At 40.4% G+C, this 27,434-nt stretch overlaps 1 protein-coding gene across 1 annotated transcript in view; it reads left to right on the forward strand.

Moving 5' to 3' along the window:
- The window catches only part of sema5a (sema domain, seven thrombospondin repeats (type 1 and type 1-like), transmembrane domain (TM) and short cytoplasmic domain, (semaphorin) 5A), a gene marked incomplete at its 5' end in the record, with an annotated part of 77,856 nt that extends 75,115 nt beyond the window's left edge, over nt 1-2,741 (forward strand). Inside the window, one exon of the mRNA XM_079234626.1 lies at nt 442-2,741. Coding sequence (XP_079090752.1) covers nt 442-561 — 120 coding nt within the window. The 3' untranslated portion in view covers nt 562-2,741. The remainder of the gene's footprint in view (nt 1-441) is intronic.
- Nucleotides 2,742-27,434: the final 24,693 nt, after the last annotated feature.

A 27,434-nucleotide genomic window follows, 5' to 3' on the forward strand; every position in this document is an offset into this window, starting at 1 on the left:
CACATCAGAAGCTCATTCCGTGTTTTCTCTGTCACGCGGGGACAGAGAAGATGCCCCCATGGCTCTTCCTTATTGTTTAACAGAAAAGAGACTCACTCTTGATCAATTGTTATGGCTTAGATTGTCCTAGAGCACCAACAATTGGATGTCCATAAAAACTGCTGATGCTGGGTATTAGAGATGACAGAGGTGGACATACGGACATGCATCAAAATAATTTAGCCCTGTGGTGGCTTATCATTTTTCCAGCCTATTTGCAAACGCTTTGACCTTGCTCTGTGAAATGTATGTTTCATTCACTGAGCGGCCTCCCATTGATTTGTGTTGCTCCTTTTATTCTTCTTTTTTGGGCTAGATGGATTTGCTTTTACCTTGCCATCTGGGCTAAATAATCCCTTGATCCATACTGACTCTCCTCCGTTTCTTTTATTTTATCCACAGGCCTTCAACAAAAACAATCTGATTCTGGAGGAAAGAAATAAGTACTTCAACCCACAGCTTGCCGGGAAGACCTATACAAACGCATACTTCACTGACCTCAACACCTATGATGACTATTAAGCCTCTATTTGGCAGTTCAGACTCCATATCATAGCTGGGACACCAACCCTGTCATCCATTTTGACTGTATCTTTTTTTTTTGTGCTTTGTATTGAGATTCGTGACACCATGCGGGGGATAGTCCCACTCATACTCTATGGCAGCTGGTATGTAATGAAAACACAGACTGCAGTGTTGCCAACAGAGTGAAATGCCCACTTTCTCTCAGGTGCCTTGGGGTACACTCGGAAAGTTCAATTTTTGTGGGCAAACTTGCCTTGCCTCTCACTGAGAAACTGACAACTGGAATTCCCAATGTGGACGAAAACGAAGACTGGGAAATGTGATCCCCTTCTAACTTTCCTGCAACGCCTCTAAAACAGACCTGTATTTGTAATGATGGGAAATAACCACAAAACCGCTTTGCATGACTTCATCTGACGTGTTTTCTCTGATGTTCTGTTTTGTTTTTTGCATGGTTGATCGCATTCCAGGGTTTGGGGACTCGCAAGCAGCGCTTTTAGCTGGTCTTTGATTCAGGACTGGTTTTCTAAGTCATAAAAACAAAGACTGTGGTAATGCCTGGTGACTATTTTACCATTATTGCTGCAGCGATTTCCAGATGGATCAACATCCACCCCGAGTCCTAAAATCAGGATGTAGATATTTGAAGTCTGTGGTCAAGTTTGTCCACTTTTTTTCTGTTACAAGCTCTAGCAGCTAGCAGTGATTAGTGTACCATTTATTTTGCTTTTCTCTTTTTTTATTTTCTGCATATTTTGCTTTTAAAGGTATACATGTTTTGTACAGAATGTTAAGTTTGAAGCCTATGTCCGTAGTTTTTCTAAATACATTTATTCAATGTCTCAAGTGTTTAAAGAATAAAACATTTCCTTTTGAAAAGAAAGAAAACGTTTATGCGCATTCTGACAAGTAATCAGTAGTATTCATATCAGCCGACATCAAGTTCAGTCCTTGTCACCGTACTTTTTATATTTTTTGTAAAACAAAAAATAATGTTTTTGAATTTTGATAGTGTTCGCTATTCCTTTGGCTTCTGAGTTAAATACGTAATTTGTGAGATCAGGATGTTAATTAATGGCATTTACTGTACAGACGCAGCAAAGACTTCTCTCCTGAACCCCAACTGGAGTGCCACCCATGTACTATGAGATGAAATCTATTCATCAAGTTGAGATATTTCTGTTCAGAGTGTACAGCCACATATAAGGTTGTTCAATAGTTCAAAGTCAACTAACTCTTTTAAAGTTTGCTTGTGTTACTGTGCATAAATTAAAATCTGCTTCGTACACAAGGGACTTGTGTCATAGTGTGAGTTATACAGATTCATTTTTACAATATCTCATTTGTAGAGCTGTGATCTTGTAAAATGTGACTTTCTCTGCAACTCTTATAAATGACCTGAAGATGGCTTGAACCAGGGTGAAAGCATTTACAAGTGTGGGACACTTCTGTCCTGTGTGGTTTGCTCTGACAACTCTGATGTTCCTCGAGGAAAGTACTGTTATACCACAGCGCGGTGAGCATGCACCAGCACTTCATAAATCACTGAAAACAGGAGTAGAAGAGTCCCTACACCCGACTTTTAAAGGAGACTTCAGCACAGCCCTGCAGTGACAAATGGCATCAGAAGAAGGATACCTGAAGGATACAAATCGCACAAGGCAGCAGGATAAAGGTGGAGGGGGCGATGTCTGAAGACCAAACTCTAATCTGTATGATGGCGTGTAACACCACACACAGTGCTGTTCCTCCATCAACCTTCAACTTGACGTCCCATTTGTGTGCTGAGGGTAATGAGGGGGGTGTTATTAATCACCCCGCCGTTTGGTCGGTTGGGAGTAAGGAAGGGTGGTGGGGGGCTAATCCAGCCCAATGTACAGCCTAGCGCCATCTGACTCCATTGAGTCAATCTCTATACCTTGAGTTCACTCTTAATACCTGAGATCGCAATGCAGACACACAGATGGCACATATGCACCTACTGTATAGGGCTGGAGGACAGTGGGTATATATGCGAGTGTGTATGCACATGCAGGGCTCAAGAATCAGGTTTGTCCGAACTAAGGTTATATATATTCAACGCATTGTTTTTTTTCCCGGAGCTGATGATGAATGTGTGTTGCTTTGCATCTATGAGACACGGTTTCCCAGTTCTGATTAATTTACTTAAATAAAGATGAAACGTGACAATTCACTTTAGTCTTTGTTGTTATTTGATAACCGCTAATGAATAAAACAATGTCTATACAAGCAAGTACAACATTTGCTTTGGGCAATACTGACATGTACATGTGTGTGTCAAAGGTTGGAAAGCTGTATGACCACTTCCAAAAATGGGCATTTCTCCCTCATCGGTTATGCCTAAAAAAATGGACCAACCAAACCTTTATTGATGAATAATCACTGAATGCACATATAATGTACATTACACACACAAACACACACACATCTACAGCCAGCAGATTGAAGCTCCTGCAACACCATCCTAGCAACATGAGCTGTGCAGCTCGTAGTCAGTCAGACACATGTGACATTCCTCTTTGACAGCAGAGCTGGGGACAATAAATTACCTTCCCAAAGTAGCATTTTGGCACTGATAAAGGTCACAGCTAAAGGTCACAAGAGCAGGGCGTGTGCCTGTCAGAGAATCTGACTGTGTGAATGCTTGCTGAGTATAAAGAAGTCAAAGTGTCATCACATGTGACTCGCAGCACAAGATGGACTACCATCATCTTATTTTTTATGTATGTGTATGTTGATGTGGTTTAGACAGCTATGGTTCCCACGTGATGTATCCTACTGACTGGCAACCTTTGAACTTTTCAGCTATTCTTTGCTTTATGACTAAATGTTGAGAGCCGTTGAGAAGCAGTAGAAATACTCAAAATCTCATATTTAACACCTTTATATGGGCATTGCTTTCATCTGTTGGTCAAAAGGAATTTGTAACTTTAGGCAAAAAAATTAAATTCAGATGACGGCAAAAGGTCACATATAAAAAGTTCAGTTAAATTAATATTAATATATTTGTATTATTATGGAGTCCAAATATCATTTATTGTATGACAATTGTATGAGAATAAAATAATGACCAATAAACAGCTAATCTAGAGTATCAAAGCTCTGCTACCGCGGACGTTTTCTGAATACTTCCTTGACTGATACCCTTGTGATGTGATTTGAATATTAAATGCATTCACTATAAATAGCTTTCTCCAAATGAGCCAGGTTTCTCTGCGCATGTAACCATTCTGCTCATGCAGCATTCAGGAGCTCTGTTAATTAGCAGCCTGTATACAGAGGCCAATGAGTGGCAAACAAGGTGAGTGAAGGAGATTGTTCCTGTCAGGCAGGTAACAGAGCGTGAACGTCCCATTAAACACGTCTTTTTCCTCTCGAGACTCGATTTTCTCTCATTCACATGAATCACTGTTCCTTAGCTGGCCTTTCAGCACCTCCTGAGCAGATCTGCCTCCCCGTCGGCACTGTAATATGAGCAGGAATAACCATACAAATACTGCAAATATGATGTCCCCTGACTACTAATGAATCGGCTGTTGTTATTCAAGGCCAATGGTTAATCCCGCCAACACTTTCTAAAAAAGAAAGAGAATCGGAAGAACTAATAGCAGAGTGTGGGACCCCATGCAGGCAGCGCAGTGAATTTTGATAAACGCCTTCAGGGGGAAAACCCAGTGATGAATGTATGCTGTTGCGTTATGTTTGCATGAGCATTGAGAAGTGATGGGAGTAGATGTTGACTAAACAACCCCAGGGAAGACTGAAGACTGCTCAGCAATTTATGAGCTGTCATGAAATGTTGTGTTTTTTGCAGGAAAATATCAGTGATTACTGACGCCTGTCATGCAGTGGAATCCTTTAACAGTGGGGTTTACAGTTAGTACGCGGTCGTCCGTGCACACACATGCACACACAGGCACACACAGACACACACAGACACACACTGAACCTTTAAATTAGATGTTTTTCACAGCATTGCACCACGGTGCTATCTATCACATCACTCTGTATCTGTTTCCACCTGAAGCCAAGGTGATTTGACACTTAATTTGTTGTTACTTTGAGGCTGTAAATAGACCAACTCAGACGGAAGATTCTTTACCCATCCCCCAAAGCATTACATCAACCTCTTAAGAATATTTTTCTCCGTACTTGTATGTTTTGAAGCAAACATTCCTTAATGCAGCTTCAGTCCAGATTAGCAGTGCTATACGTATTCAAAGCAAACAGATGAGAGAGATTTTTCAAAGCAGCCTTAATCTCCATAATGCCCTGGCTGCATGCTTAAAGATAAATATTTTTCATTTCAAGGAAAATGTGTTTTTACTGCTCATATTTGGAATATATACTCATTTTATTAGCATGTGTATAAATTCCAAGTTTCCAGATAGAGCAGCAGTCCTAGCTTCCTGCACAAACTCTGCTTTCTCTTCATCCCAGACAGGAGTACAACTTTCAGCTGCACTCACTCAGACAGATATGTGTGGGAAGATAGGAAGCTGGCTCTGTGCTGCCAATTCCATCATGCCAGAGTGAAGGATGAATGTCACCGTAGGCACTAATGCCAGTTAAGAGATGCCACCATAGATTCAACCCCAAGACATCTGGAATCCCAGGTGCCCGTCTCGCCGATCCAGGTCTCAGCTGCAGGAAGCCAAGAGCCCTCATGGATGCCAAGTGCCTCGCAACACCAGCCAAGCCACACTGAAGCTTATCAGCTCCACCACAACCCTTTATGGGCCTATTCACCTCTATCAAAGCTGTTATTTAGGTAACGAGCCAAGATGGCGGATATCGCTGCGCTCCAATTACCCACTATGTCTCTTCCATCTTCCCCTGCCAGCTTCCCCACAAGTCCTGATTCTCCTCAGCGTGCCCAGCTGGTCTGGCGCTGCTCAGCTTCCTCAGTATCGGTACAGAAGGAGACCTTTCAGAACAGAGGCGCTCTGTCAGGGCGAGATTCACTCACTGGGACTATAGAGGAGAGCTATGGGGTTTGGTACAGCGGGAAGGTATCTCAAAGTGCAATGTCAGTGGCTAATACTGGTTTCCCAAGTCAGAGCTGTACTCCATTGTTTTAAATAAGATTCTAATTAAAATAATTATAGAAGTTTGAAAACTTAGATATACTTAGATATTCATTCTGAATTCCTTATATTATTTATATTGCAGTCTGCACACAATTGTTTCCCCCAGACATGAAATAATTAAAATAATTAAGCAAACATATGCGACATTATAAACTAAAATGTTGAGTGTGTTAGCATTCAGCTCATTAGCTTTAGTTTGCTAGCATTTAGCTCAATGTACAGCCTCACATGACTTTTTGTTTTCATCATTTTCAACTGTTTTAAACACGTTGCTTCAATTGCTTTTGTATTAGTTTGTGCTCATAAATGAACTTAAAACATTTCCCTATTTTCTTTCTCATTTTACTACATGTATGCTATGTATGTAGCCCTACATTGTTATTTTAAATATGCTGAGCATCTCTGGCACATTGTTTTCTGTTTTCTTTTGGCAAACACAATGAAGCATTTCTCATTAAGATCACCTTTGATCAAGTGTGCCAATGAATGTGTTCTTCCTCTTGAGATTACTACATAGAGGTAATTAACGATCTAATCCAAACATAGTAATCCACCTTGTTGCCCTGTTGTCTTTATTAAAAGAAACAACAAAAGCATATGTTTCTATATTGACTTGCAGTTTATACAACTCAGATTAAATCTTAACAGCAGGTAATTTAGATCAGTAATTTTAGGGCTTTTTCATCAAAGCAAAATATAAAAAAACTGTTAAATTCTTCAGGATGACTAGTCAATAGCTGGTTATTTAGTATTTAACCATGTCTTGGTTCACCGAAAACAAGCAATTTAATATTGTGACCATGAACCATACTGAAGCCGCCGACAGTGCTTATGTGATTATTTTGATTATCGGTAAGACTCTACCCAGTGGGAATCTGCACGTACACCACATCTCATTGTAGAGTTAATGCATTAGAGAGGCACAAATTACCTTGGTTATTGTTGTTTTTCCAGTTCAACTTTGCTTTCTGGCTATTGCAGTGCAGCCAAAGTCCAAAAGTTACCAATTGCGGCCATCAAATGCAATAATTCTGAAGAAGTAAACTTCCCTGACTGGTGCCATGAACTTGCCTGAATAAGAAGATAACTAAAAATAAGTAATTATGTATTCATAAAGCATTGTGACAATTAGGAATGTGAACAGTGGGCATCTGTTTGTTACTAGGATTATAAGCATTGCCAATGTTGATAAAGATTTGGTTGTACTTCAATAGTAGGTGTTGAACTGTCCCACTCGACTATTCAAACCAACAGAGAAAGCAATCTTCCCTGTAAAGAAATGGAAATAATACATAATCGCATGTTTATGTTGAGTTTAAATCACAGAATGAATATTGAAATTGGGTGATAGATCAAAAGGCCCTGAGGTTAGAAAAGGTTTAGCTAAATGTGTTTTGTCCAAATTCTCTAACTTCTTTTCAAGACAGCTGTAAACATATTTCAGTCATGCAACTCGGACTGAAACTATCTTAGACTCAGAGCCTACAGGTGTATTCTGGGGTGGAGGTGGCGCTTTGAAAGCTTCTCTGAAGAGCAGCAGCAGCAGCAGCTGTAGCACCAAGTGAGCAGTACACACATTCATGTGTAAAATCGCTGCAGTTCCCCTTCAAGTACACTTCCACTTTCAAAGTGTGAATTGGATTTATGTTGCCATGAGAAGAGTAAGTCATGTCACAGTAACAGAGGTCTCAAGCTGTCAGCCTGAATTAGCTTCTCCAGTGGCTGTATCTCAATAGATCGCATGAGTGCACCCACTGCAAAAATGACAGCATGTACTGTAAAATTGGTAGATTTTGTTTTTGTTGTGTGTGTGTGTGTGTGTGTGTGTGTGTGTGTGTGTGTGTGTGTGTGTGTGTGTGTGTGTGTGTGTGTGTGTGTTTGATGTTGATGGACACCATTGTCCCATAATGCAAAGCACAATGTAGCTAATCACGTTTTGGAAAAAAAGTGATTGGGGATAAATAGTGGACAATGCTAAAAAAATTACATTTTTGTGTGCACTGACCACAAAGCAATTCAATAAAACAAAATTATATATCTACATATCTTTCAGCTGAGATATTTAGACAAAGTGTAATATGTCAAATGGAAAACCTATTTTCTATGTTTTATTAAGCTTCCAATAGTGAAACAGACATAATAAAACTGTGGAACTGACATTAATAGTTTAATCATTTATATTATGTGACTTTCTCAGGCTTTGCATGAAGTGATTTATAAGCTTTTAGCTTCAAGTCATTCATCTAATTTTACCTTCAGAATCTGCATTAGATATATTTCATTGTTTTGGCTGTTCATGGCCACTTGCAGAGTCACTTCTGCTCTTCTGCTTCTTTTATGTTGGCTGTCACTATTAATCCTGCAACATTTAATTTGGTTTCTTGCTCTGAGTTTGCTGACAAAAGAGCAAGGACATTTTCTATTTTCTTTAGTACAGTGAATTTTAGTAATAGTAGAGGTAGTCATCATTTATTAATTCATTGTTAAGGACAAGGCTAGTTCCAGTAACTGGTCCTTGTTATTTGTGAAAAACTTTGTATGTTTCAGAAAACTTTCGCAATTCATTATTAATATGTGAGTAGTAAATAAATATTTTATAAATATTTAACCTGAAACAGCCTCACTGATCATTGAGGCCACACTTGAATAAAAGGTCATAATAAGCTGCTAATTCAACACATTTAATACATTCAACACATTTTTTCAAAAACAATCTCCAACTTCTTGTAAATATTTTCAGAAAAAATCTGATACAAATATTCAGCATAGCCTTGAGCTGAATTTATTTTTTTTATTCCTGAAAATAGCATAACATTTGAATCAATATTTGAGATAATAAACAGTGATAGAAGTCATAATAAATTCCTTTAAACCAAACTTCAAACAAACCAAAATATTGACTGTGTGGAAACTTTTACAACTAAATGACTTGTATTTCAAAGTAGAGCTGACAGTTATGAAGCAGGAAATGTGCTCATATGCTCATATGCCTGTGAATCATCGTGGATATTATTTCTGCATTCATAGAATCAGGATCCCATTTATTTTATTCCTCAGAATAGGGAGCAATTCACTGTTGTGAATCATCTGTTTGTTACAGAGTGTGTGAGATGTACCCGCTTTCCCTCAACCTTCCATATATACTTTTTACTTTTGATATCATACATCAGAAGAAAAAACACATGATTATAAAATATAAAACCTTATTAAAGATTAAACCAGTGTTTCCAACCTTTTTGGCTTGTGACAAAAGATTCGTCTCGTTGGGGCCCCTTGTCACATTTCATTTGTCTAAGCGTTGTTTGCAGTTCTGCTTGAAATATTTCCTTATGTAAATACAATAAAATAACACAAATCGACATGTTATCCAGTTCAGTTGCCGGAAGCAAAACTTCTCTCCTTTCATCCTTCATCGAAAGCTCAGTGTCTCTGACTCTGGTATCCAGGCTTCTCTGTACAGAAAGAATGTACTTTGCTCCCATTATGATGTGCTGGGAGCATCTTGTTGGCAGCACACTATATTTTCATATTTATGACAATTTATAAGAAACATTAAATGCGTTCAAATTACATCTTTGTGTTAACCACATTTCACCGACCAGTATAATAGTGCTTTGGAGAAAAATATTCACAATAACCAATATTATCTCTATCTTAACCTACAACTGAACAAACTATCCACATTTTCCAACAAATTGGTGTTTTTTGACTTGTTAATGTTGTCGTCACATTTTATCTGGTTGAAAATACGACAATAGGCCTTAGGCGTTAAGAACAAATATCACCCAGTTTTCAACTAAAAATCTACGTTTAATAACAGTTGGTGCTCACTGGGCCTGGTGTCAAGGTCATGAAACGTGTTCCTGAGCATTTTCAATTAGTTACACATAACAGGAATGGATGGATCGGGCGTTTGAGCCCTCACTGTTGAAAATAAAAATAATAGCACTATCTGAACCACCGAAACCCTCATTCTGAACTCATTTAAGAAATGATTAAATATCTTCTGGGCAACTCACTTGCCATTACTACAATCAGTATTTTGTAAACCATTGGATTGGAATATAGCAAATATGACTTTCAAGCAAACAAGATCACTGATAGAAAACTATTGGTATACTAGTTTAATCTGACTTGTCAGTTGCAGAAAAACAATCAATTTAAATGGCAAACAAATGTGGGCAGGACACAGGAGTGGTGCATTATGCTCTTTGTGATGGTAGCAGTGAAGCTTCTAAGCTGGAAGTTGAATTAAAGTTAAATTAAATCAATAATATGCAGCACGGACGACCTAGTTGTACCTCGTAGAAAGTGCTTTACTTTCTAAAGTGTACTTTAGAAAGTGCTTTAGCTGTGGCTAAAACCATGACGGATCACTGTGACAGGTGAGCTAAGATTTCAACAGAAGACAATGACATGTATCATGTAGATAGACTAAGTCCTCTGATTGTGAAGGCTTGACATGAGAAGTGAACATTTTTCACCTGAGACGCAACATTGCCAGAAACTGATCTTCGAGGAAAAGATATGTAATATAATGTGAAGAGTAGGCGGTGAATATTTATGTTTTCAGACTCACTGTACATTTGTTTTACTTCATATACTTTACCTGGGTAGCAGTCTTACATGTTTAGCTTTAATTGCAGTTTCCCATGTGGAAAAGCCATCACATCTGACACCGTCAGAGGCTAAAAATAGTGAAAAAGTGTTTTCAAATGTGATTTGACCCAGGTCTCAGTCTTAGCTGTGGGAGCATGAAGCAGTATAGCTGATATCTCATTAGAAAGAGAGTAGAGGTCAGGGTGAAAAACATTGCACTCATCACCTGCTGGATGACAAATGAAGCCCTTCATGTGCCACAGGAAGGGAGGAGATGAGAGAGAAAAGAAAGTTAGTGAACGAGAGAAGTCGACAAGTCTACCTGGGTCGATGGCTACAGGCAGAGAAAACAAGATGGAGGAAGTTACTCCTATTATTGCGTCTTCTGGTGTTGACATATCTTTCATTTTTAAACATTATGAAGGTTTTGTTTTACTGACATTTTCAACATTTCCAATAAAGGACTAAGCATCCCTCCAAGGTTTGTCTAGGTGATTAATGAAAGCTCTCAACATAGACAGTGAAACACTTAAGGGATTCAAGCTCATACGGAAATTGATTACCTTTAACTAGAAAACAATGGAGAATGAGGAAGTGTAATGACTGGGCACCTGTTTTACTTCACGATCATTACAGGGTCCAGGAACGCAATCGCCATGTTTCGTACAACTCTGGTATTAATGGTTCATATAAGTAAGAGTAAAACATTCCTATGAAGAAAAAACTCTTGTGCTCCTCGACTACCGGCATCATACAACTAAATGAAATATTAATATCACAAAGATGCAAGTTCAGTTCTGTTTGGATTAAAATGAAGCCTCAACCTATCCCTTTTTTTAAACTTGGATGCCCTTACAATTACATTGAAAATAGCACATGTAGCTCTAAAGACAAGTCAGCCACAAAAGCTGTTTACGGGATTAATCAGTGTTAATTTGTGCCCTATTTAAAAAACGTCCTGTAACCCATCCTTCTCTACCTCTTTTCAACTAACAATTAGAATCAGGCTAAACTGCTTCGGAATAAACCAACTTTTCATTTCACCACCCCATTAGAGTTATCCTCTTTGCTAATGGGCCTTGTGATGAGCTATTGATCTTCAGCAAGGTGTCTCAGGAAGTGAGAGAGAACAAAAGGGGAAAACCAGGGCCTCTCAAAGTTTTGAATAATGATTTCCAATTTAGCATTATGATAGAGGGCAGTGAAGGAAAAGTGTGAACATAAAACAAAAAATCTTTTCTGTCTCAGTTCCCCATTAAACTGCAAAGTGGCCCATTCATAACGCTGACATTGGCTAACAGCACTAGCATTGATGACAGAACCTTATTCCTATAGCACTGCAGGCTTTCTATGAGTTTTATTTTCTTAACCTGACCTGACAGATGCTTCTCATGGGGATGCAGTAGGATGCAGTAGGATGTAGTAGCTAGGAAGGGTTTGGTATTGAAAGTGAAGTCCTGAAATGGACTGCGGACGATTAAAATGTAATGCATGCATTTCATATAACAATCGAGGGATGCATTGCATGTTTCTGAGGGCCACTGTACACACACATGCCGGCCACAGTTTTTTTATGATAATTTTAAGGCATATGTGTTGCATACACAATTATTATTATTAATCAGGTATGCTATAACGTGTTTTGCAATTTTACACAGGAACACTGTGGTTGATGCCTGTGCCAACTAGTCAGTTTACATCCATGTCCATCCACTTCATAATTTTATCCTATTTAACATTTGTGTGATATTGTCATAATTAGCATATCAATTATTTAGTTATCCTTGAGTCCTGGACATTTGAAGAAATTTGAAGAAATTCCCTCAAGACGTTCCTGAGATTTCACAAGAATGGGCCGGACATGAGATCACAGTGACCTTGACCTTTGACCACCAAAATTGAATCAGCTCTTCCTTGAGTTCATGTGCCACCTTTGAAAGAATTCTCTCCAAGCGTTCATGAGATATTACGTTCACAAGAATGGACCGGAAAGACATATTGTTCTAAAATAACTTGTAAACCCCAAAAATGATATAGCGTGTAGAGCATTATAAACCCATTGCCTTTAAGAGCGAGCTAAGTAAGCTATTTAGCCAGAAATGCTAACATTTGCACCTTACGTTAGAGCGCCAACGGATGCCTTATTTAATTTAACCTGTGAGTGGTCACATTCTGGTCACATGAAAATAAGACAAGGACAATGCAACACCAAACTGGCCATGAAATTAAAGGTCACAATGTGAATAGCTTACCTTTTTAAATGAATGTTAATCAATCATTAACCTGTTTAACTTAAATGCTAGTTTGTCAACATGCTCTTTCCTTTATACAAACAAATGGGGATTCACTTGACCTCTGACCACCTTGAAGCAATAAAATATCAGCAAGAAACAGTTTCTTGGTAAAACTCCTCCTCAGCTAGGTGCTATCAGGTATTAGTGCTGAGGATTTCAATTTTCTAAAGAGTATCAGATACATTAAGAGCAAGACTGAGTGATGACAGTAATTAGGATAGAATTGCCCTTCCTCATCTCAACCTCTGCTTTTCAACCTTCTCCAGACCTTTAAGGACTTTATCCTTTTCTGTTTCAGGCCAGTTCCAAATGAATTATTAAGAACCTCCATCAGGAGGTTGTGATTATGAATAAGCTTTAGACTTGTATGAATCATCCTTTTTTTTTTTACGATTCACCTATACAGTTCACAGCAAATATGCCTTTTATTTACGAAATGCAAAAATGAGAATCAATTTTCCAGAACATTCAGCAAGTAATTATCCTGAATCTTATTGATTTATTTCACATCCAGCATGACCAGACTCCCCACAGATAATTCATAGATACAGATACTCAGGATCCAATCGGATTCTAGTGATTCAAACACAGCTCTATTGTATTTTTTCAGTTTTTCCATTTATTCATAGTGTGTCTCGCCTGCTGCTTGGTAGGATTTGCAAGGCAGAAGAATTTGATCTCTCCCAGAACAAATTGAGATGTACTGTACTTGCAGCGCTCAGCAGTAGGGCTATCCAGCAGCTCGGAGAAGCCATGTTGTGCTGACTAGACTTGAGCGCTCACCTCGCAGACAATGGACCTTCATTCCCTTGAGCTGAAGAGAAAACCACAAAGTGTGCATGTGGCTTCTGTGGGTGTGTTTTGTGCTTTGGGGTTTAAAGAGTTCATAAAATTGCACTGGATAAAAGTGTTGTTCTGTGTGAGTACACATTTTGTAGATGCACTACATCGGGGACTATATGCAAAAAGGAAGATGTCCATACTGCTGAACCAGAGGAGAGGTTTGAGAGTGGGCAGAAAAAGCAGCATCTCTCACAGTCTTCTCTCAGACAGTGAGAGCAATGGACAGGGTGATTTTGGATTTTAGACACATAAACACCTCTGAGAGCCAGGCAGGGGCCTCTGAGTTCATAGGATTGATGTAGTGGAGCCCTAGCTCCCACTCACTCTCTCTCTTGAACAGGCGCACACATACATGAAACGGCTCTTGCTCTGCCTCCCTCCATCTCTTTTTCTCTCCTCCCTTCCCCACTCACCTTTTCTCATGATTAGATTGACTGGCTTTGTTTTGGACCCAGCAGCTCAGGGCTAGAGAACCACTGTGAAGGGGAATTGCCTTTAACTGAGATGAGGCTGCTGCCGGCTCCTGTTTTAAGCCACAGGGTATTCAGCGTGTATTGCAGCATACCGCCTGCATGCTTTATCCTTTGCCAGGTGAGGTAGATCACTTCTATCAGGTTGACTTTCGTCCGCCTTTATTTGTATTGCATACCTTTTTAAATCCACTATGGATACATCAGTCAGAGCCACAGAGTTTGTGGGATCAACCCTGCATCAGCCACTGAGCTGTCATTGAGAATGTATGTTGATAGTGAATTCAAAATGTTCTCTTTTTTTACCCCCTGGCTTCTTTTTTGGGGATTCATACCAATTTGTGTTAATTTTCCCTCATTTCTGTGGTTGTGGTGCAAAATCTGAGATGCAGACAAGGGAGGAAAAATGTTTGTCTGCGTGTGTGTGTGTGTGTGTGTGTGTGTGTGTGTGTGTGTGTGTGTGTGTGTGTGTGTGTGTCTTTGTTTGTTTGTTTCTGTCAGGCAAAGTGAGACAGAGAGAAAGAAGTGAAGAGAATGAAAAGGAAAACAGAAATAGTGGCGATAATGGCAGGTTGAGGGGGGGTGGGGTAGTCTGGGTTTCTTTCGGTGACACAGGAAGACTGTCTGGCCCGTAACAAAATGCCAACCAAATGAGGACAGATCAGGGGGCCAAGCGTAAGCCACCCTGAGCCCCCATTACTGAGCACAGAAGACGGATGGCACTGCTCGTCCTGAGAGAAAGAAGAGAAACACACACATAAGCATTAATACACAGCCTCACATTTCCACAGGCCTCAAGGACGCAGTCATACACACAAACACACATATACAGTATATATTACATAGAAAGGCACAGAGATGAGAAGAAATAGATATTCGGTAAGTGGATAAAGTATCACAATTCTTAGAGAGGACACATAAATGTATGCTGAATTTATACCGACAGTCTGCATTCAGATACAAAACTCTCCACTGAGGATACACATCCAAAGATATCAGGCGGCAAATAAAAGCCCAGACACTGACTAGACACACAAACTTAACACAGCAAATGTCTCACTACTCACAGAAGCTGGCTATGCTAATCTGCAGATGGCAAATCATCAACCACGCAGCCAGTACAATACGCGATCATGATGAATTGTGAAAGATAATGTGATAAATTGTATTAAAAAAACAGATTTCAAATACATGTTTTTGTCCGTCAGAACACAAAATAACTCAAATGGTTTGCTTGTCTTGTTGTCTTTCATCAGACTGTGTTGTCTTTGAAAGTATTCACATGAAAAATACAACAAATGATTTCCTCCCAGTGTTCTCTAACGACTGCAAAGTGTAACTTTATGGGCCATGACTAAAGCACTTCTTCTTATTAATGTTTCTGGTCAATGGCTTCTATCAAAAGAAGAAAAGATGATCAGAGGAGCAGAAGCAGCTGAACGAGGGAGATTTATGGAGCAACCCTGGCGGTAGTAGGCCCATATTAACCGGCACGACAGCAATCAAGCCTTTTACAATGGCTGAGCATCAGGCAGTTCTCACAGTGTAATACAACACTAATATCACCCCTGCTGTGGGGAAAGGAGGTCGGAGGGGTTTCAACTTATTCAGTGCCTGTTCAAGAGCACTTACACCAACTGCTGTTTATATGAAGTTTTTAATGGACGTGCGCAATGAGCATTTAATGGTCGCACACAAAGCCTTATATTTAAACTCAAGTCAGTGAGGTGCTGTTCTTGACTAAATTGTTACATACTTTCTTTGTTTATACATGCAAATTATTCCTCAGTGGGATATGATGCTGATTGTAGAATCTGGCTGTTGAGATGCAAATTACTGCCTTGAACTACTGTATATTAACATTTGATTTCATTAACCCATATTCTATCATGAAGATTAAGGCCATGGTATTTGACTAAGCCCCCGCGAAATGTAAAGCGGCAAAGCAGGTCAATCCTTCCATTACCCCACATGTTGAAGTGATGTGAATGGGGCTGTTGCAAGAATGATACCCCATACACAATAATTCAGAAGGTGTTTTTTTTAGCCTTTCCAAATACACAAATACAAAGGCAAAATTGTGAGTAATGGATTATACTGTGTTTGTCTGTTCCTACCTAGCTCATATAGTAGTAATCATAGTTCAATTCTACAATTAAAAATCTTTAGTAAACCTTGCAACAATTTCATGACGAGATTAAAAACAGTCACCTTTGTTTTGAGCCTGCAACTCTATTCAACAAGCGGTTTTGTGTGCAAGCAATTGTCTTGAAGTCATCGTATAAGACACTTCAAGCAATCTTGCTGCCTGCCCGCTGAGTTCCCCTCTACGTTATCACTAGTTAAGAATAGTGATTGAAGAGTCAGCAGGCAATGGCTGTATAAAACACGCAATAGAAGGTGTTTCGAGAAAGTGTCAGTCCCCGTAACCACTAGACGCCCTTGCGCATGCAGCCATAACTGAGCACCCAAAATATAATGCTGGGTGAACACTGCAGCAGAATGCGAAATCAGCCTCTCTCTCTCTCTCTCTCTCTCTCTCTCTCTCTCTCTCTCTCTCTCTCTCTCTCTCTCTCTCTCTCTCTCTCTCTCTCTCTCTCGTACTAACACACACACACAAACTGATCACACGACAGGCATTGAAGTCAGCCAAATGTAAGATATTTTAAGCAAGCAGAGCAGGCTTTATTAGTATGAGCAATTAGTATGGGTGATTATGCATGCGAGTTGTTTTGTTCTTCCACCTTTGATGAGAGTGTATTAGGGCGGGATAGCCAAACCAAAGATAGCAATAAAGTGAGAGGGAGTTGAAGTGTGTGTGAAGCTTTGCAACCCTCGTTATTTCCATCCTTCTCCCGGGAGGCTTGGTTCCTATTTCAATTAATCCCTAATCAAACTGGGAACAGCAAACATGATCTGATTTGGCCTCCTCACACAGGGATGCTCTAATCAATTTCCACAACCAACAGGATTTGGAGGCCAGAGGACACACACCTCCTCTGTTGTTGCGATTGTCCTCTGAGATAGTATCAAACACTGTGACATGTCCTTCCCAGTGACTCCCAATGTGTCTTGCATGGGGCAGTGTCACCACGCATAATTAGGCAACTGTACACTCAAATGCAAGGTGATAGAGAACACCGGAGGTGTGCTGGCAGTGTTGTCTGTCCTCTGGTGTGCTAGTGGCCAGATAGGGGAAGTATATTGCCGACTGCATAATAACTGACTTAGGAAGACTAAATTTGATGTATTATTCACACCATGGCAAAAAGGTGTCCAACGGTACCTGATGTTGTGCTATGCGGCGACACCTCACATCTGCTAGCTAATGAGTCTGACTGCAACAGGGCCATCTCATCAAGGGCATCAGTCGTCGCCCTACTGCGGGATAAACAAGAAACTACATCGCCTTAAGGCCAAGCTTCTGCTGCAATAAAGAACAACAAGCAGCTGCAAAGCACCAGGAGAGCACTTACATCAATCCATTAAGAGGCTGAGCCGCAGCACGGGTGAGGAAATAAACACAGTGTACGGAGAAAAGTGGAGTACAAGATGGAATTAAAAGTAAACTGAAAGAGACACACAGAAGGGGAGGAGGAAGCAATGACGAACACAGGACAATATCGGCAAAACAAAGGCTAGAAGAAGATTTGGTCAAAAGATTCCCCGGCATGTTGATTGACCTACTACCACTTATTATAAGTTTTAAAAGCAGCCATACTTTCAATAAACGATTCCTGCAAGGACACAGAGTGACGCTTGGTAAGAATTCCAATTGTAGCAGGACTATTATAATAGGAAATAATGCAGCCTTGGTGAGATGAGTGTAGAAATGGCAATAGAGTGTCTGGAATCTGTGCACCCTCTCTGGTAAATTACCTTGACCTGAGGTTAATTTGGTACCTCAGTGCCCTCTGGAGGTCACTACTGTATTTCAGCTGTTTAATAAGCCTTACATCCACAATTCTACAGTATTAATTACATATTCCATTTATGGAAAGATACCTTTTGGCACCATATGCTTCTTAACCCACATCATCGACTGCAACTTTAAAGTCTTGTTAACATGGTTTTTGTTTGTGACATTAAATATTTAAAAGTCAAATATAAAGTTTTAAAAAGAAAAACAACAACTTCAGGTGTACTACTTGCAACCTCAGCTGCTTCATCAGGTTTTATTAACAACATAAGCAAACAACGACACAACTTGCAATTGGATTTTAATATTGCTCCACCTTAATTGGGGCAAAGAAGTAGATGACATCAAAAATACAAAACATCCAGCATGTGAATTAACCAAAATTGTTTACAACTTTATTAGACAAATTTCTGATTGAGAAAGTCGGTTGTCAGGGCCTTTATGATTTGGTTTGGTGCATTTTCTAGAGTGGAACATAGAAAATGGTTTGCTATGTAGGTCAAGTAAGAAATCTGAGCGGTTTGAGCAGCATTGCATTCTGGTCCACCAAGAATTATTGGTGGTGGGAAAACTGTTATTTGGGATCGACTTGTGTGATTGCTGTAAGTGCAAAATGTTGAGCTTTGAAAAAGCACCTGGTGTTCACCACTGATGCTTTTATGAGTGGGAATTATTCTGCAATCAGACTTTTAGTGTCCTATATTGTATACATCTGACCTCTGAAGAGCAATACACACCTTAAAAAAACTAAATAGGCCCAGAAATTCTCAATGTATTTGCAGGGTTAGCCTTACGCGTGAACTCATTTTGAGGTGGCCAGTACAGAGAGCTCAGAGTATTGTTCACTGTGCGGTTCTTATGAGTGGTCGTGTGCATCAAAGCGTACTTTGCCTTTCATGAAGTGCTCTGGAAAACAAACACCCACTTCACTCAACTCTCCAAACATGAAGCATGGAGGGAGTGAAAGTAAAGTGAGCACCTCATTTATCAAACCCCAGTTGGCCACCAGTGGGTGGGCATCACTGTCAAAAGGCCAATTAACAAGAAGCCCATTGTGAGCACCACAGAGCAGCACAGGAGAGACTAACCATTAGCAGAAATTCATCATTAGGAAATAATGGGTCCAGAACAGGAAGCACATACTCGGCATCAAATACTGTCAGACATGAAGGCTATTTCTAACTGGAGAAAAGGACGGGGTACCTCTCTTACCCTTCTGCTGATTTTCCAAAAACATCTCAATTACAATAACAGCATTCAGAAATGAGCCCGGGCAGCTGCATTAGCTCAGCGTGAAGCTGGAGCTGAGGCGTGTCCGCCATTGCTCCTTGTCTCCAACTAATAAGTCAATTGTTAAGAAAGATCTCCAAGCACAGATATGAACAGGCAGGAGGAGCATGGGGATTTCCAAGCAATGCAGCACGGAGAATATCTGAAGAGAACAGCAATGGCCTCTGGTGTTCAAGAGCAGACAGGAACCTTTAGTGTTTTTGTTTCATGCAATGTGTTTTTTGTAAGATTATTTTGTTCAATGTAGACAAAGACGAGAAGAACCCACTGGCAGAGATGAGAGATTTGGTGTGTGTAGTCTGGTAATGTTACCTCAGGCCCCATGTACTGAATGTGCTTTCAGATAAATCAGACAAATTAATTCAGACAAATCTGTCTGGGAAAATAGCTTATGAACTATTTTAAACTTGTTCAGCGCGATCAGGGCTAAAAGATTCAGCAGAACAATTTGTAATATCAAATTAAAAGATATAATATGTATTCAAATACTCTGAATAATTCATTCAAGTCAAGCATCAAAGTAAATGTCAACCACCTCACCCAACCGCTCTTCACAGAAGGACAAAAGACAACATCCTTTCTAATATTCTCTTCTCTTTGCTCTCACCTTGACTTTACTCACTCTATTTAGTTTCACTTTGAAAATGAGCTTTTCAGTTAGCGCTTGGGCGAGTATGTGTGTGTTGCTGTGACTGGGCTTCGATGGCACTCCAGGTCGAGGTTGCATGTTTTGTCCTTTCGGGACACTGGCTGATTAAGAGGCTTTGCAGTGTTTAATGGCTCTGTGGGCCAGCGGTTCCACAGCAGCGATTCAACCAGTGGCACAGGTGCCCCATTCTCCTCTGAGCAGACCCACTCCTGAACCAGCAGCTCCTACAAACACTATTACCTCGACTGTATTAGCAAACACACACAGCTTGAAATTCACCACACACACCAGCCAATTCACTCAAGTACATTGCACACTCAATGCTCTCTGTCTCGCTTTTTATCTCTGCCTCTGTCTCCTTCTCGTTTTCTTTCCCTCTCTTGTTGTACCTTCTCCTCTTTCTGTCTCTCACAGTGTTGCTTTACACTCTTTGTTTCTCTTGTCTGGCTCTCTTTCTGTATTCCTCAGTGGCTGTATCAGTCTCTAATAAACCTCTCTCTCTCTTTCTGTGTGTGTGTGTGTGTGTGTGTGTGTGTGTGTGTGTGTGTGTGTGTGTGTGTGTGTGTGTGTGTGTGTGTAGGTGTGTGTGTGTGTGTGTGTGTGTGTGTGTGTGTGTAAATCACAGTGATCAGCTGTCAATCCACCTGGGGGGCAGGGTAGCACGGATGCAGTGAGGTGGATGACGAGGTCTGTGCATAAATGTGTGTGTGGTTCAAGGGAAGGGGGGCTTTGCCAGTGTGGGGCCTAAACAAAAAAATAAGGCGGTGGTGCTGGTAGGGGTGACCTTGCTACACAGCAGCAACATCTGAGTGGCTCTGAAGTAAAAATAAAAAAATAATAAAAAAGCAACATGATGAGACAAAAAGTGCATTAGCTCAGAAGTTTGGGACGGATGTCACACAAAAATAAAAAATGCTTGGAGAAAGTTTTATGTCAGGAAACTTTTAAGGCATACATTCTATGTGTAAAGACAATAACGCTAAAAATAGACTTCCCCAGAGATACACTATCGAACATATCACTGCTATTATGAATACATTCATTGCCCTTATACCACCGTCCAAATCTTTCAAACCCAACTCGAGGATATGCTCAGACTAAAAACTTCAAAAGCTCAGCTTTTGTTGACTAAAGGCCGCCTTTGAGCCCGAGTACAAAATAGCAGTTTGGCCCTCCAAACCTTAATTATCGGTTAGGCTGCAGTACAGCTCATTGTTGTGCCCGCACTCTCTTTTAATTGAAAGAAGGTGCATAGCTTTTCATGGTATACTGTATATATATTTCCGATGCAATAGAGTTTAAAATGAAGTCACCGAGGTGCAAATTAGGCTCTCTCTCACGGATACACACATCCACAGTGTCACCTCATTACTGTTTGTTTGTCTTTATTGCAGTTGAGCCCCGATGGTACATATACACCATGTAAGGCAAGAAGGGAAGAAAGCTCTTCATCTCCTCTCTCTCCTTCACACACACACATAAACAAACGCAGATACACACACACACACACACACACACACACACACACACACACACACACAAAGAGAAATCAGCCTTCAAGGGGCGTTGCAGTGGATATCAGTGTTAACACAAGTAATTGCCTTCCTGCTAGGGAGCTTGTGAGTGTTAATCCAGCTTGACAAAGTTTGCTCTTCAGTGCGTGACTCGGAGCACAGTGTTTTATCCGCACTCTTGGTTCAGCTTCTGCCAGAACTACATCAATGGTGGCTGCTGCACTTGTTTTACAGTTGATAGGACTGTGGAGGGCAACTCACTCTAAAAATGAAGTGAATTGGTCTTCATATTTGGGAATAGAGAAATAAGAAGTTCCAAAACTGCTAATATTGAGAGACAACCTCCCGGTAGTGTGTGAGATAAGCAGTACTGTAGTGAACCTTTTTAAAAACCGAAATCTCATCAAATAAATACATTATCACATTCCCTTGTTGAAAGCAGACAATGCTGGCATTACTATGCCCACAGCCGCTGCAGGGTTTCTTATCTTTTATCCTCATGATAAGATAAAACATTTTCTCATTTCCTTTGTTTTACATTTCACACATCGGAGACAAGGTGATCTCTCCCGGAGGTGTGAGTTTCCATGTTAAGCAGCCTGTTACTGACAGGAAAGATGTCATTCATTATGAAAAATGCTTAATGAGATCTTCCCGGATACCATCTTGTGAGTTGAAACTTGACCATCACCTCTACATTATTAATGACAATATTAAATATTTAGGTTATGAATAAAGACTGAGTTGACAAAGCAATTAGATATTGACTGACCTTTTCAGAGTGTTTAGTATTCTGTATCCCTCACTTAAGATTCATTTTACTGCCCTACTGAGCGGTAAGGAGAGGATGCGGTGGTAAAAGTGCCACAGATCTATTCCAATCAATCAACGCCTGAGGAGTCGGGGGTACAATCTCAAAGTTTTCATGTGTTCGGCAAAGCTTATGCAACAAGGCACAGTGATATGAGATGGAGCCGTGCTACCTATGAAAAGTAATAGAAGGACAATTTCCAAACTGCTGAAGCAGAAAGGATGGCGCCTGGTAATTCTTATCAAGAACACTCACAGTGGAGGAAAAACACCAGGCTCATTATTTCACATGTCTTTATCATGCCGTACTTCCAAAGATAATCACATTGGTGTGAATTTCATCACGTTACAGATTTGTACTGAAAAGGTTGCAGCGCCAGGAATGCTGTAATGTTACATCCACGCGTGAAACAAATCACAAACTACAAAGTACTGTAACAAAATAGCAATAAAACACTGCTATATATATATATTCAGCCATCTGAAGTATTACTCCCACTGATTTACTGCAGTCTTCTTTAAAATATGATTGGAAATGAGCGTAGAAAGCATTTCTCATTCTGGGATATTCCATATCCTCTTTGTTTGGGTTTTAGCAGCATTATTTTCACTTACAAACGATGTAATAGACCAACCTTGTAGCCAATCAAAGGTGAATCATGTTCATCCCAGTCAATGCTATTGAGAGGCTTTCTAACCATTGACTGATGTGCTCGCAGACATGGGAAGCAACAAGATTGGCAGCTCTCCAATTTTCTGTTCTATAGCAATTACAGTAAAGTCCCATCATCTCTGCCCTCTAGCTAAAGAGCCGACGAGAAAAACACAGCAAAACCAGAGGGATGTCTGAAGGTCATTACACACTGGCTGGTTCCATAGCGAGAGGACTAATACAACAATACTTGACCTGGGCTTGAGATGGGATCAGTTAGATACAAGAGCAGGGGGCAGACCTATTAACACTGACATGAAGTAGACAGTCAGGCCTGGAGCCAAAGCTGAAGTTCCCTATTCACCCCTTATTCATACAGCAGCATTGACTGTAACACCAACAGAATAATAACCTGTGAAATGCCTTTGGAGCCCATCTCTAAGCATGCCGTTTGGATGATGAACCAAGAAAACACAAAGGTTGCTCAGTCTCCTGGCTGACGTTATGGTGAGTGGTATAGCATTCATTTTACTGCAATTCATAAGTGCTCCCCGTTGCTGTGTCTACGGTGTGTAGAGCAAAAATGTAAGTCACTTTAGATAAAGGTGTCAGCTAAATTAAATGTAATGTAATGTATAGCGATATAGACAAAAGCTTGGGAGATATTCGGTTGATGGGTTGTAAAGACTCCCCACAGAGAGCCTCAAGGACCACAAGTAGCTCCAACTGAGGGCCGGTTGCATGTGTCACTGATACTTAACCACCTGAACCCTGGCAAGAAGAGTTTCAGGAGGGGGTGACTGAAGACTCCCTGTTCTCCAACACCCAAGGAGAGATGGCTTGAGGCAAATGCATTTTTTGGCAACACTTTCCATAATGCTGTACAACATCAATGTCACACATCTTCCTACATTGGCAAAGCTTTGTCTGTATCTTAAAGACCTTTGACGGGGGGAAATGGGCAATAAATGGAGACTCGTGGCAGAACGTGAGACATGCTGTGAACCTGAGGCATTGATGTTGCTATGTTGTGCTATTAACTGTAAATAAGGCATTTTTGAATTATTAGAGGCTGTTTATAAATGCAAACAAATAAGGTATTCGGTTGGATTTGTTCTTTATTAAATTGATGATAGAAATGCATACCTGCTGAAATGATATTGGCAAGTCCTCCTCCTCTGTCTCTACCATACACACTCCCACACACATGCCATGGCATGTGAAGGTAGAAAGGCCAGTGACACCCGTGGCTAATTAGTGACTTGCCTCATTAGTCGCTTAGTCTCCATCTCTGGCCCTAGCAATTATCTCCCTGAGGACCACACCAAGGTTGAACCTCCCTGTCTTAATCTCCCTCTTGCATACCCCCCCTCACACACTCTAGCTGTATTCAAAACTGCATACTCTGTTAGCAGTACATACCGATTTGGCAAAAATGTAGTATTCCATATGCAGTATGTTCAGTCAACCTTGCCTACTGTATCCCACAATGCAAAGCGGCACAACAACAGAAGCCAACATTTTGTACAATTTCTTTTAATGGAATTTCAGATCCCGCTGTGAGCTGGCTGGAGCTGGTGGGGAGTGTTCCTCGGCTTGAGCTCTCTCAAGAGATCGGTCTAGCAGACAAGATGCTTTTATTTCCCTGTTGACGGATGGTTTGTTTGAATACCACAACACAAATGTCCATTATTAAATAAACGGGGACTTATCTGCCTTTTCAGAGCTGAAAAGCTCCACAAGCACCTGCGGGCACAGCTCGCTCTCAGACCGGCTACAGAGCAGCAGGCAGCGGCGAGGGAAAGAGCAGACTCTGACAGGCAGAGAGGCACTTGACAACGTGACCCTTTTAACAGTGAATACAACTACACTCTCTAAAATTGTAGGGAAAGCATTCCACTGTTCCACTGTATATTCTACAGTTTCCCCTTGTTGATGTCTTATTTCACCATGAGGTGATAGAATACATTGTTTAAATGATGGGGGAGCTAAACCATATGGTAGCTTATAAAATGACTAAACATTGGTCATAACATTAAAAAAAGGTTCACTAAGTTGTACTTTCGATAATATTGCAATAGTGGTATGAGTTCATTTTTGTCCAGTCCTTGTTGAAAGGCCAAAGCCTGGCCGAGCATAAATAAATATATTCTACAGTTTCAAACTGCATACTCTTGGATTTAGAATTATGTCAATGCTTTAAAAAATAAATGCAAAATATTCTCACTTCAATTCAACATAATTGCACCATTTTTCCGTTTCTTCTTATTCAGCGGGCCGAGGCATGTCAACAAGCGTTGGACTAGTTTTCTTCAAGTTGGTTGCTAGAGGTCTTTGGGTGCAGATAAAATACTCAGCATACACTGGAATATTGCCAAAATATTATTCCACATTATGCAGCTGGGTAAAAACGGTCGTTAGATCTAATTGCAAACATGAAACCCTTATTAATATTTTTTTCTTCATTCCCTCTCTTGTGGGTCTTGAATCTTTGATTCCGCATTAAAAATCAGCCTTAAATTTTCACTCATTTTTGTCAGTCGGGAAGAGAAGGATGTTGGCCTCTTTTCCCCCATGACCAAAGTAAAGCTGAATTTTAAACTAGACTATTAAATAGGCCGCTGGAGTGGTCCAAGTTTCAGGTATTTGAGTGACATATTATTTGGATATCACTGTCTGCGTTTCTGCCCTCCCATCTCATCATCTTCACCACTCGTAGGAATACATAATTAGCTGCCTCTGCTCTGCATGCTTCAACAGAAGATGGTTAGATTAGGTCTATCTGTTCAGACCAGGCCGGAGCTCAAGGTAACTAATAACAGAGAGCTCCCCCTTGGCGTAACAGACTGAGCAGTACAATCGTTGGTGCTTGACTGGTTCACTTATTCAGTTGTTGCTAACTGGTAAAGCTTCAGCAGATACACCTCTACCTTCTTAAATTCCTCATCAGTCAGCTTGCAACTTTGTTGCTTTACTTATTCTGAAGCTCAAGATATTTGTCTGCAATTGGTCTCTTCCTGCCAGTGAAAATTAAAAAGAAAACACTCGTGAAAAACATAAATGGGAGTAAAGGGCGTTTGCAGAAGGAAAGCAGACAGCATAAGTGAGCCAAATCAAGAAATGAGACATAATGCTGCATGCAGAGTCGGGTGGAGTAATTTTCCAGGCTGACTTTTGCCTGTATTTTCAAGAGTTGTTTGCTTTGATGAATAATCTTGATCCAAAACTACATTAATTGAAACAGACTTTCACTACCAAGGATTATATCATCAACAAGATGTTTAAAAAAAACAAGACTGATGAGTAAAGCTCAAATGCTTGTAGATCATCCACTTAGCCGAATGCGCTGTGGGGAACATCGGCAGGGAATCCGCCATTTCACCCAAGCACAACAAACAACACATTTTAGGGTTGTAAGACAGGATCCAACCAAAGGCTTCTGATAGGGTATCAAGAGTTTAGGTCTGCTTTTTTTTAACTGTGAGCCTAATGGAGAATAAATATGTGCCTCACCAGCAGATGCTGAAGAACCGCCAGAGGTCGGGCTGAATAAGGAGAACATGGAAATTGTGGTGATGTCTGTTTGCAATAGCCACGACCCTTCCCAGCGAGTTTTATGAGGGCTATCACATGGTTTTAATAGTGGTGTAATGAAGAGAGAAGTCTTCATTCAGAATCATATTGTTGATCCTGGGAATTATACTGCTGTGGGGTGCTGAAAGATCAATGATGATGATGATGTGAGCATTTCCTGGTTGGGATACCGAGCGGTCGAGGGAATCTGGCTCGATTATATCTGATTGAATATTTTTGCTTTGGAGAGGGATAGATGTTTGTATGAAAATTCCAGGGTGGAAGACTACTTTAAACCCCTTGATGAGGAACTAAATGAAAGCAGGATCAAGGTTGTTTTGAAGTGCTGCTGTAAAGGCTGGAATGTTGGCCATGAAAAGGTGTCTACCTAGGTCATGCGAGTGGGGTTGTGTGGGCACGCTGGGTGGGCATGGCCTCCTCCACAGAAGGAGCTGACACATGTCGGAACCGGTATTATTGAAGTTGTTGCAAATATCATGCCTTTATTCATAAAAGGGCCTGCCTTTTTATCTATGCCGTATGTTTGGAAGCTATTGGATGAGGCTGACTGCTGGTTTAGGAGGTATAAGTGCTGGAGGGGCAGTTTGGGATGTTTAATGCAATACTTCAGTGTGCATATTAATATGTTCATGGAATCACTGCTTGTGACAACTTCTTTTCTTAAAAAGGTGCAATGTGTAATGCCTGGCCACATGCTCCAAATCACCTCTACTATTGCGTCCATACAATCTAAATACAGTCATCACAAATAGTAGTAGTAAATACTAAAAACCAGGGGCAGGGCAAGAATATGCAAAATAGGACCAAAGTGCTGAAACTCTGAGCCGGTCAAAACAAAATTGCTATCTAATAATCTTCCCGTTTGACGTCAGCCTATAATTCTTCACATTTAGTTGATAATATTATTTTTTGTAATTGTATTCTTTCCTGCTTGCAGTACAACACACTCCTCTCTCCCTCCTCAAAGTTTCCCTTCCAAGACACAACAGTTGCATTATACAATCCCAATTAAACAGAAACAACCTGAGGGATGCTGGGAACATCAGGGAGGACAAGAAGCTGGGTGTACGACTCTAATTAAAACTGGAACAATGAGAGAGTCAAGACCTTGAAAAGAAATGTTCT

This window comes from Taurulus bubalis, assembly GCF_910589615.1.
Source record: "Taurulus bubalis genome assembly, chromosome: 18".
Taxonomy (NCBI): Eukaryota; Metazoa; Chordata; class Actinopteri; order Perciformes; family Cottidae; genus Taurulus; species Taurulus bubalis.